This window comes from Emydura macquarii, unplaced genomic scaffold (genome assembly GCF_026122565.2).
Source record: "Emydura macquarii macquarii isolate MOO-44397 ecotype Brisbane River unplaced genomic scaffold, CSIRO-AGI_Emac_v2 contig_1027, whole genome shotgun sequence".
Classification (NCBI taxonomy): Eukaryota; Metazoa; Chordata; order Testudines; family Chelidae; genus Emydura; species Emydura macquarii.
In genome coordinates this window covers 18,449,546-18,462,074 of record NW_027131164.1, presented here as the reverse complement: position 1 = coordinate 18,462,074, position 12,529 = coordinate 18,449,546, and the positions used below count along the sequence as shown (strand labels likewise).

General features: G+C 39.9%; 1 protein-coding gene across 3 annotated transcripts in view; it reads right to left on the bottom strand.

Moving 5' to 3' along the window:
• The window catches only part of PXDN (peroxidasin), a 141,409-nt gene that overhangs the window by 83,803 nt on the left and 45,077 nt on the right, over positions 1-12,529 (bottom strand). The window contains exons 1-3 of one of the 3 annotated variants that reach the window (XM_067544835.1): positions 3,942-3,967; positions 2,692-2,723; positions 683-748 (exon numbers count right to left, since the gene is read on the bottom strand). The exons of 1 other annotated variant lie outside the window; for it this stretch is intronic. In XM_067544835.1, the coding sequence (XP_067400936.1) occupies positions 683-690 (8 nt within the window). In that variant the 5' untranslated portion in view covers positions 691-748; positions 2,692-2,723; positions 3,942-3,967. Of the gene's footprint in view, positions 1-682; positions 749-2,691; positions 2,724-3,941; positions 4,014-12,529 lie in introns of those variants that run through there. One more of the 3 variants, XM_067544836.1, reaches the window with a different exon arrangement.

The following is a 12,529-nucleotide window of genomic DNA, read 5'->3' as shown; positions in this document are numbered from 1 at the left end:
CGGAGTGATGGAAAATGCCTATGCCCAGCATACTAATTCTGCTTTGGCAGACAGGACAGAGGAACTTTTGTTCCAACAGCTGGAAAGGCACTGCAGCAACATTACATGGAATATGTAAGGCCTTACAAGGCAGAAAGATGTCAATCGCTATCCACTGCAGCTAATGTAGTTCCCAGCTGTTGCAATCCTACATGCCACTGGTCTTTGACTTCATCAGCTGAGAGAGTGAGATTGCCTCTAGGCTATGGTTTTCTCACTTAAAAAAACTTTGTGCACAGGCATTCACGCATCATAGACATAAGAACACATCATGTCATGGCATCATCATGACAGCTACACTGGACAGCTATATGGTGCAAGCACTCTAGAACAGGGACTGAGTTTAAGTTTATAGTCTGTAGTGTAGTTCAAAATGAGTCTATTGATCTTGTGTAATAATAACTTCAGAACTTTGGGAGGAAAGTGTTTAAAATCCATAAAGCGAATACCAACTATGTACTGCTTAAGAATGTCAACAAATAATATTACACTGAGTGTATAAAAGGCCATTGTGAACAAACAGTTTTATTCAGAACTGATCAAAAGGATTTCTGCATTTGTTTTGCAAAATGCTCCCCTTTTACTATTATTTATTGTAGGTATTTTGGTAGTGCATATTAATTATTATGATTATTTTTATTACCGTAGCATTTAGGAGCCCTAGTCATAGAGGCCTCAATCAAGGATCAAGTTCCCATTGTGCTAGATGCTGTACAAACACATAATAAAAAGGAAGTTTTTGTTCCAAAGAACTTGTGATCTTTTTATACCAAAATTTCAAAACCACAGAAAACTGCATAGAAAAAATGATACATATTAGTTACAAAAACTGTAGGACAGTATGTAAGTTTGCACACTATTACAGACTCAGTTAACAAACAACACATAAATTTGTATGTTAGCTGAATTCATAGCTCTTATATTAGAACAGGCAAAGTTATAAAAAGCAGACGTTAATATGAAAATCATATACGTAATTAACATTCCACTAAAATTAAATAGCTAAAACTTCAATAATTCAATTAGTATTTTGGAGAGGAAGACTTCTCGTATTAGTCAAGGATTTCACAGAAAAGGTTTTGCTCTCCTAATGTGAAAGGCATTATAGTAGTGTTTTGTAAAATGTTAGTTACATGGGAGGAAAAACCACAGGACATAATACATACAAGCACTTAGAATTTCACTTTATTTAGGGTTCAGCTTCTGTGGCCAGGGCTAAAAAAAATCTGGCATCCCTCAAACTAGGTATCTCTGGCACTTTCAATTTGCAATCACTGACTTAATATCAAAGTACCTAAATAAACACGGCTTGATTTTTCAGTGGTGTTGAGCACCAGGGCCTTGCTGACTTTATTGGAGTTATTCCAAATATACGCAGGTACAAAAAAGATCAGAATCTGGTCCAGAGATGCTACTCCTGTTGCTGACTTTGGAGGGAGCGTGTGGGGGGGCTTCTACTGAGTCATTAGGTGAGGATGATGCCACAAAGACTATGGGGAAAGTGGAATCCTGTCTGCAGACAATGATGGGACTAACTATACTGTTGCTGTACTTGCTCTGTTTCTGCATAAGTAATTGTGCCCTTTGAAGCAAATTACACTTGTGGTTTCGCTCTCAACATCATAACTTACGGGAATTGGGGTAAGGAACAAACAAAACTTTCTGTTAATTTATCTATATTTTAATATACACGCACACATAAAAACTTTCTAGTTTCATTCTGCTGAAATTTGTGAATGCCAAACAAATATTATGAACCAATTTTTTTCTTTTGATGTGTATATGCAATTCTTAGACTTCAGAAGGAGTGGCACTGTGTACTGGACTACAAACTTGGCTCAGTCAATAAACCTAGGAAGGAAATTTGTTAATAACTAAAGAAAATAAGAAGCCTGTATTTCTCTGAATATAGTGAAGCAGCACAGGGTTGCAAATAAGGCACAAGACTGTCAGAAGACTTCGATTCTATTTCCCAACTCTGCCGCTAACCTGCTGTGTAGCCTTTGATGAATCATTTCATATATGTGCCTCAGTTTCCCCATCTAAAAAAAATCAATAGATACTTATCCTTCCTTGTAATATGAGCAAATTAAAAGTGTTATATGAGATGTGAAATTAGTATATATATTTAACAAAATGATATTGTTTCCATAATGGAGAGACTGTTCAAAAGAGCAACTAAGTTATACACACTGCTTGGAATAACAAACTTTATACATGTGAAGTGGGACATGAGACGTCACTCCACAATTTACAACTAAAACTGAAACTGTCAAAGTAAATTCTAAGTCTCTTGAATCCCATATAGAAATGAAGTTCATAAGTAATAAGACTGATGGTCTCAAGTCACTCCTTTAATTAATACTACATGACAATTCTCAAATCAGAGAGTCTGTGCACAATTGAGACCTAAACTAGAGGAATATAAAGAATGTTTTATTTATCCCCAGACAGAGTTAGGTCTCCCAATGCAGATCACTAGTAAGGCAATGAATGGGAAAACCTCTCTTTTGCTACCTGCAGCATATCAGACCTATGAATAAGCTGAAAGTTTATTATTTTACAAAAGTTAGTATTTTAGCAGGTGCACTTAAATAATTAATGTACTACAAAGAAAATAAGATTTGCTATTAGCTTGCAAGTAAACCCTACCAGTTGCTGTCAGTATGCTGCAGTAACCAGTGCTAGAGAGGGAAGAAGAGAAAGACATTAAGGAGATAAATGACAGTTATCATATATGTTTCACACTTAGTACCTAACTAGAATCTGTTCTCTTAAGTGGCACCCAAATGCCCTCTAAAATATGTATATATGGATTTTGAGTGTATTTTCTGAAGTGTAGTTTTCTTGCATATAAAATTTCACATGACGGATAAAAATGCAGAGACAGGTATGTATAGGACAAATAAAGATCTATAAAAATAGTCGGGAAATTCAAAATTCCTATTGCCCTACAGGAAAGGAGGAGATTCTCTTCTACATGCACTCAGTGACAGACAATGAAATTCATCCTGCAAAGCAAAAATCCTTCGCAAGATGACTGGAATTTTAAAACTCCAGGACTTTGCAGACAGATCTGCAATGTTATCTACCAAGTTATCACTGTTATCACCTGTCCAAGTACTACTTGAATGACTGTGTAATGGTGAATTGTTTTCTGATTAAACAAACTACGAATAACCAAACACACCGCAGAAACAATACAGTCTTTTTAATCATACTACTACAGTCTGACTATTTCCCATTCATTTTCAAATTAAATTCTTCTTCACTTGAAACTCCGTAAGAGAATAATAGCTTACACAACTTTGCTGGCAGAAAACTAACTGAAACACTTTCCATATTACAATAAATCCACACACACCTCTTCCCCACCTCCCACAATATATGGCAAAGATAAGACAAATGTGTATCAACAATATTCATATTTTAATTTAAAAGGGTTTTTAAATGAAAGATAAAAGTACTGAAATAAACTGCAGGGCTTGATTCAAACTTTCATTTACACCAGTGTAAAACGAGAGTAACTTCGGTGTAGCCAAAGGAATTGCAGCATTGTAAAAGCTATGTAGGTGAAAGCAGAATCAGACCTCAGATCTACAATTAATGCTCACTGTTTTCAATATTTGTCTGTGATCATGCTTCTTCTCCAACTCTACTACATAGTGCACTAGGACACTTGGAATCTAAATCACAAATAAAAGACAAACATAGAAATGAAGAGTTTGACACAGGGATCAATTTTTTTTCACATGCAAATGATTATAAGAATATTTGACTAACATCTGATTCAGCGCAGACATGCAACGCATGCAAGCAGAAAATACTGATCAAGGCGTGCACTTTTCCTCTGAAAGGCAACCAAGCAGATGATGACAGCACAGAAGAGAAAAGGCACTTACAGTTGTTCTAGAGAGGCAAGTCCTTTAAATGCTTGCCTGTCAATTGACTGGATTTCATTCTTGTACAAATAGCTGAAACAAGAAACAATCAGTAATATTAGTACACAAACAAAAGCTACATTAAGATGGAAATGGAGTATTAAGTCGACACATGAAGACAGTTTTTCTATTACATATTAGAAAAACAAAACAAAAACACGTACACACTAAAAATGCTTCCAGCTTGAGAATCTATTCCCCATGCCCACCAGAAAAGGCATAGAAGTCTGAGGCCTTGTAAGCTCTGACACTGATCGTTGGAGGACCTTCAGCCTCTTGGTTGCTATCTTGCCCTTTTGGAGGTTCCTTTGTCTGCATTTTCCAGACTGGCTCTCAATGGGATGGGAGTGGTAGTTTGATTAACTGGTTTGAACACTGGGCCAAACTGTTCCATTTTAATGGAATTCTATTCCTCCTTCATCAAATTCAGGTAGCAAAAGGGAGAGAATTTATACAGCTCTTTCTATGATAATCTGCCAGTTTTTAAATATTCAAGAATAAATACAAGTCAATATATTTTTATAATGCTTTATGGGACATGGATAATAAGTATGTTGCATTGGTATCCACGCAAGTACTACCAGAATCAATGCATACAGAATACCAAGTTGTGCCTATATGTCTTGTATTCCTCTCCTAGAACATGAAAACAAACAAGTTGCTGGATGAATCTGAGCACCATAGGATATACACAAACTTTGAACTCATCTGAATATTGATGTTATAGAAGTTGGTACAAATTCTGTCTAAAGTATATATTTAAGATTTCCTTTGGAAAATTTTGGGGAACAAAATAAACTTTTTACATTGCCATAGATGTTTCAATTTTCTATAAAACATTAGTACTGATGCATTCCAGAAAACAGGGGACCAAAGTCTCCTGTCACTTACACCAAGGAAACCCAATGTGTCCCATGAAGTCAGGTTTTGGACATAATTAATTGAATTCGTATTCTGTATCCTTTATTAACTAGGTTCTCTGGGTTAGAGGAATAATTTTTTCCCTTTTAATTTAACAAGAGAGATCCTTTTTTCTCCTATCACAAACCTACAATTCTTAAATGAGGGAGGTGATGTTATTCCAGTTAAAATATTTAGTCAATCTGGGGATTCCGCCTCCTCTTTGCAGGAGAAAGAAATGTTCCTGACATCCAAAAAAGAAAGGATCTTGTGATGTGAGGGCTTTAGCTGAGCAAACTGGACTAGACTCAGTCAGACAGATGAAGATGAAATGGAGTCACTGGTATCAATTAGGTACAGGTGTAGCAAACATGGGCTGAGGGAAAGGAGAGACATGCATTGTGTGCATTAGAAGTTGACTTCTCAATCTGATATTATTACACAACACAAAGCTACAAGAGTAGAAGGGAAATAAGTCAAAAGAGACTAAAAACACGGTTTTATGTTTTTAATATCTGATTATTTGTGGGCCAATATTGTGATTTTTTGGGGATCTGACTCATGATTTTTGATCTCTTGAGCTTGGCAATACTGGATTCAACATAAGAGCAAAGCAACTCAAAAACACTTGGTCCCAGCCACCAGAGGCTTTCCAAACATCAGCAAACTGAGGGCAGGCGGGGAGGGAAGACACACCCTTTTCCCTGGGTAGCCTTTCCTGTCAATCGGTTAGCCCTATCAGACCCCCATAGTAAAACTTCACTCCAGATCTTACTTCAAACTCTCATTTTCTTTGACTGAGCCAGGAACATTATGACATGCAGTCAGCTGATCCCATTCCATCATGTGCCCTCTCTGGAGACTGCAACTCTGAACAATCTCTGGGGCTTAAACGGGCTATGTCAGTAAGACATGCTTGCAGCAGCTGCACTCACAGGTCAGCACTCTGTTATATGACTTTTTTATGGTGTATAGGATGCGACATTAACAGAGAAAGACATTTCTTTCAGGTAGTAATAAAGCAACCTAATGAAAACAAACTTGTGAGGAGGCAAAACACATTGAGCAGTTCACCCAAAAATATGTAACACTCTCACTAAACTCCAACTGTTTCTAACAACAGAAACTTTGGATTAAATTAACACTGTACTAATTAAAAGTGTAATTAAGGGCAGAGTAATAACTTGTTGTTTTAACAGGTTAAACTATTAGAACTTTATAAGGGGTGAATAAATAGCGAATTGTGACATGTGGATATATTTTACCAGGACAATCATAAGTTTTCTACAATTATTATTTGTTTGCAGTAGCACCTACAGTGAGGTAGGCACTTTCCATATACTCAGGAAAGGATGATCCCTGCCCCAAAGGGTTCACAGTTTAGAGATGGATGGGCAACAGACAGATAGACAGAAGTCACAGAAGGGGAATAACAAAAAGGATTTTGTTACAGATTCACTATAGACAGCATAGTGGAAGTGGATTTTTAAAAGGGACAAAAAAGGAGATAGGATATGGGCCTTTAGCAGACAAGTTCAGAGCAGTCAAGTAATGTATAGAAGGTTGCATGAAGAAAGCCATGGAGATGATTGTTTGAGGGATTGGCAGATGTATGGAAAAAGACAGCAATGTCACAGAGGATTATGCAAAACTTGACAAGGGAGCATAAATAGGGAAGAGCAGATTATTATAAACCCATAAAGGAGATGTCCTGTAGCTTATTTGAAATTTGAAATGACACTAGATGGGAAGCCACTGAAAAGATTCAAAGTCGGGAATGACATGATCAGCTCATCAAACAAGGATGATAAGTAACATCAGCAGGTACATTTTGTAGGAACTGGCAAGGGAGAGCATGTGTGTATGAGGCAATCTGGAGAGGAGGATACTGCATAAGTCTCCCAAGTCTTGGTATTGCATTTTACTTCTCTCCCTATTCCCCCACCTCTGGTCTTTCACTAAATCTTGCCACTTGTTGCAGCTTAATAGTTCCAAAATCTGCCCCTTCATTGCTAAAACTATTCTTCATGTCCTAGTTGTCTAAATCCTTGATTATTGTAACTTTCGTGTCTGGCCTCAGACTGCTCACTTCTCCTTCAGTCGGCATGCAACTTCTGCCGCAAAAACAATCATCTCCCAACATACTGAGCACCTCATCCCCAGCTTTGAACTCCTTGAATGGCTTCCTGTCTAACAGCTCATATTCGAGCTCCTTGTTCTCACCCATAAGGTTCTTTTGTAATCTTATCACAGCTTCATTTCTACTCACGTTTTCCCCCACACATTTCCCTATCTCTTTATCGGACACCTCACTTTTTCCACATTTGGCTTCATGTCACCTACAGTGCTGCACATTGTGGCTGAATAGTTTCCCTGTCTGCATCTGACAAGCACCTTCTTGCCTGGAGAGTAAGCTGTTTCTGCTGAGGGTAAGGAAGGAATTCTCCCTACCATAGCATTACACAAGTCCTTGCATATATTACCAGGTTTGTTTGGTTTTTTGTTTTTTTCTTCCCCATCTCTCTGTGCCACTGCGACTGTCAATTCAATCCAATAATTTACCAGAAATGAACAAAACATATAAATATATAATGAGCAATAAAGCACAGAAAGAATAAACCATACTGTGTATCATTTATTTAGTTAATAAATCAAGACAACATTCTAGTCTTCATTTTTGACAGCTGTGTTTACATTCTCCATTGCAGAAGGAGAGCATGCAGCCAAAGTAATATACAGTCACTGCAGAGCAGAATAGACATGTGAATTAGCTGTGCTATGGATAAGGCCTAGGTTATCATCTGTGATGAGGTGGTTTTTAGGGGATCTGGGGTTGCGCATTGGCTAAAGAATCTCTACCAAACCTTAGGTATCTGAAATTGAACTAAAGGGCTTCAAAGCTAAATAAAGCCAGTTGCCTAATAGCAATGCAATTCATTTTTGTCCTACTTTTAGCATCAGAATTTGAAGATATAGTATTACCCCAGACAGGATAACATCAGTGCATTAGAGAGACTGTGGTACTGTAGCTGTCATTGATGTAAAAAACAAAATAAACAACCCCAGCTCCACACCTACCAAAAAAAGTGTTGCTCTTTTATGAAACAGGAAGAATAGAACATATAGAAATATTACTCTCTAAAATAATTATCTAAAATATTTAATTTTTTTGGTATACAGAAAAAACCCCCAACAATTATCTACCTGTATTGTAATTGTTGCTCTTCAAGATGTGGATGTTGATGTGTATTTCACTGTGGTATGCGCACGTCCAATGCACTAAAGCTGGAGAACTTGGCCTTGTACTATTATGGGTGGTGCTCATGCCCTCTGGTCCCATAGCCCCATGGGTATTTAAGGCAGCACCTCTCCAATTCTCCTCAGTTGCTTTGCATGGAACATCAAAACGAGATACTCTGATGCAGAGGGGACAGAGGGTGGGTTGTGGAATACACATCTACACCCACATCTCGAAGAACAACAGTTACAGTAGAGGTAAGGTAACCAATTTTTTCTTCTTCGAGTGGTTGTAAACATGTATTCCACTGAGGTGACTCACAAGTCTCACTAATGGAGGTGGGGCTTGGAGTCTACTTAAAAGACTGCAAAATTGCCTTTCCAAAATTTTAATCTGATTTAGATGCAGTCAAAATAGCATAATGTTTGGTAAAAGTATTTATGGAAGACCAAGGAGCAGCCCTGCAAATGTCCAATATCAGAACGTCATAGAGCAATACGGTCAACTCTGCTTAGGCCCTTTTCAAATAAGCTTGTAACCTCTGTGAAGGCAAAGTCTGAGCTATCCCATACGCCACTGTAGTGCACGCTGATATTCCCCTAGAATGGTTTGGGCAGAGATTGCTTGATCCTTCATGTGATCTGCATAGGAAATAAAAAGTCGAGGTAATGAGTGAAATGGCTTAGTTCTTTTCAAATAAAATGCCAAGCTTCATCTCACAACCAAAGAATTAAGATGCTGTTCATCTGTGTGCATGATCTGGGGGAAAAAATACAGGTAAGTATATTGGCATACTGAGAGGAAATTGTGGCACTACTTTAAACAAAAATTTAGGATGTGGCCTGAAGACCACCTTGTCTTTGAAAAAATGAGTATATGGAGGCCATTAGGGCCTGCAGCTTACTACCCCTCCTCACTTAAGTTACAATCACAAGAAATGCTGTCTTTTGGCATAGGAGACACAGAGAACAAGTTGCCCAGGGCTCATCCAGAGGACCCGTGATCACAGCCAGCACAATATTAAGGTTCCACAAAAGAATCACTCTTTTCACCGGTGGAAGGAGACGAATGAAGCCTCTCAGAAATCTCTATAAAGAAACTACTATAGAGCTCAAGAAAATAGATTTCTCCTGGAGCAGAGGATGAAACACGAAAACTGCTGCCAAGTTCACCCTCAATGAGAGACGGACCAGAGAACTGAAGATCTAATAGATACTCCAAAATGTCCTAAATGCAGGCTTGCATCAGTTGAATTCCCCAGGCTACGGACCAAATTGAAAGAGTTTCCACTTAGCCAAACAAGTAGCCCTAGTAAATTATTTTCTATTATAACCTGTCGAACAGCTTCAGAACAGTGCTCCTCTTCCTCAACTAACCACGCAGCATCCATGCTGTGAGATATAGACTTCTCAGCACTGGATGTGAAATCTGACCATGATACTGAGTCAGTAGGTCAGGGTAAAAAGGAAAAGGAACAGGAAGACAGACCAAAAAACAGAGGAGATTGAAGAACCAACATTGCCAAGCTAGTGCAATGAAAATCAGTGTGGCATGATCATCAGCTTGAGGAAGACCTGAGGAATGAGAAGGATTGGGAGGAACATACTTCAGTGCCAATCACCAATTCAGATGAAATGCATCGGTTAAGGACCCCTGACTGAAACCTGCTTGCAAACAAAACTGATGGTTGTCACAGGGTTCACCACTCACTATTGATCTGGTGCCTCCTTCTCGTCCCTCTGGGGAATAGCTCTCAAGGCCAACACCCCTGTCCACAGTTTGCGCATCATCACTCTGACTCTCTCCCTCTCTGGTCTGCAGCTCCTCTCACTTGAGGACCCGCAGCATCCTCTTTGTGACTCAGCCCTCTGGCTAGGTCATTCAGCATTCCCCCTTCCAGGGTTGCAAAGTCCCTTCTTAATAGCAGTCCTAGGCACTCTCCCCTCTCACTGCCACATGGTGCCACTCCCTCAGTGGCTGGCAGGGGAACCCAGGCCCACCCTCTACTCCAGATTCCAGTCCAGGAACCCTCAGCTCAGCAGTTCTGGGTTTTCCTCTTTCCACCTTCACTGCTCCTTCCCTGAAGCTTCTTACACTTCTGGTTCCCCTCCTTTCTCTGGGCATACCAGCTTCAAACCTCCTCCCTCTTCTAAGGGAGTGACTGCCCTTTCTCAGCAGCAGCCCCTTTCTGTTGCCAACTAATTGACTTTATAGGCCCCTCCTGTTCCTGCCCAGCTGAGCCTGCTTTCACTCAGCTCCCTACTCCCTGGCTTCTCCTCCAGCCTATGGAATTAATTGGTCTACCTGGCCACCTTAAACACAGTCAATCCTGTGTGGGGTGGACACCCCATCACAATGGCACTTCTTGTGGTTCTTTGTTGCAAACAGAGCAATAGTAGGAATGTCCCAATCCCCGAAGATGGACCTTAGCACACTGCTTTTCAGATTCCACTCATGATTCTGGGAGAAATTCCTGGTGAGATGATGAGCCAAGTGGTTCTGGACTCCAGGTAAATGAGCAGCTGTGGAAATGATGTTCTCTTTGATGCAGAACTGCCAGAACTTTATTGCCTCTTGGCAAAGCTGGCTGTAGTGGGTGCCTCCCTACTTCTTCACATAATGTATTGCAGTGGTGTTGTCGGTGAGTATATTAACCACTGTGTTCTTGATCTACACTCAAAATGCTCTTCATGCATTATAAATGGCTTGATGGCTTCGTGCTCTGCCCACAAACCTTGAACCTTAAATGCCCCTAGATGGCTTCCCCAACCTATTGTGGAAGCATTGGTCCTGGTCTTAAGAAGATGAGCAAAGGAAACACCTTTAAAAACATTGACCTGATCCATCCACCACTCTAAGGACTCTGGACAAGCAATGGTATTTACACTAAACTGTCCAATGACTGATGACTTGGGAGATATACCAATCTCAACCAGCTCCAAGAGGACAAAGATACAATTTTGCATGCTTGACTACATAAGCGCATGTGGTCATATGACCTAACAACTTCAGGCTAACTTGGATCATGGCTGAAGGCTCAAAGTGGAGAGACAGACACAGGTGACTAATCAACTGAAAATGTTAATTCAGCAGAAACACTCTTTAAGTTTTAGAGTCTAGCAGGGCCCCAGTGAACTTGATTTTTGAGTTGGTATTAATGTTGACATTCCCTTGTTTAAAATCAAACCCAGACGATCAAAGAGACTTACTGTAAACTGGTCGAGCAGGAGAAGTGTTCTCTGGACTTGCCTCTCACTAGTGAATCATTTAGATATAGAAAGACATTAATGTCTCTTTTTCTGAGATATGCTGCTACTACAGTCATGCATTTGGTCAAAATGCATGGAGCCAAAGACAGGCCAAAGGGAAGCATGATGTATTGGTAGCGTAAACCCACCACCACAAATCTCAAAAACCTCCTGTGGCTTGGGGAAAATTGCCATATGGAAGTAAGCACCCTGAAGATCCATGGCAGCAAACCAGTCATGATTCAAAGCAGGAAAAATAGTAGCTAGGGCAGCCATGCGGAATCTCATGTATTTGATTGTACTTGTTGAGACAGCAGAGATAAAGACTAGGTCTCATTCCTCCTTAGACGTGAGGAACAGGAAATACTGTAAGTAGAAACCCTTTCCCTGATGCTGTAGAATGCCCTCCTCTATAGCTCCCAAACCACACAGAGTCTGGACATGTTGACGGAGGGGTCCTGAAAAGGGACCAAGTAGGTGGGTGGGGAGGAGGTATGCACAGGAATTGTAGGGAACAAGCTGATATCATGGTGCTTAGGACCCATTTGTCTGTGGTTACTCTATCCTAAGCACTCTCCTCTATCCTATCCTCTATCCTATCCTGGTCCCCAAACTGATGAGATACAGTCAAGGAGGTCACAACTAGAATGCTGCAAGTCAAAATGCTGCTTCCTCAATGCTGGTGGAGGACAGGCTGTCTGGCTAAAATTGGACCCAGAAGGCCTCTTCCTCCATGACTTATGTCCCTTCCAGGAGAAGTCTTGCTGCCTAACAGGGGAGGCTGATTGATGGAAAAAATTGCTGAAAGTGATATTGCTGCTTTGGCTACTGACCTCAATAATAATGCCTCTTTTTGGCCGGGATATAAACTCCCAATGAACGTAACACAGAATGGTAGTCTTTAAAAAAACAAAGTCTCATCAGTCTTCTCAGAAAATAAAAGCTGACCATCAAAAGACAAGTCCTCTATGCTCTCCTGAATGTCAGGAGTTATACTGGAATTTGGTAACTACGAGGCCCTCCTCATTGTCACAATTGATGCCATATTTCTGGAAGAAGCATCTGCCATGTCCAGAGTCCATGGCAATGATGTTTTGGCCACCCGACAGACCTCCAAAATAAATGTCAAACTCTTCCCTGGAGGATTCTGGCAACTTATCTGT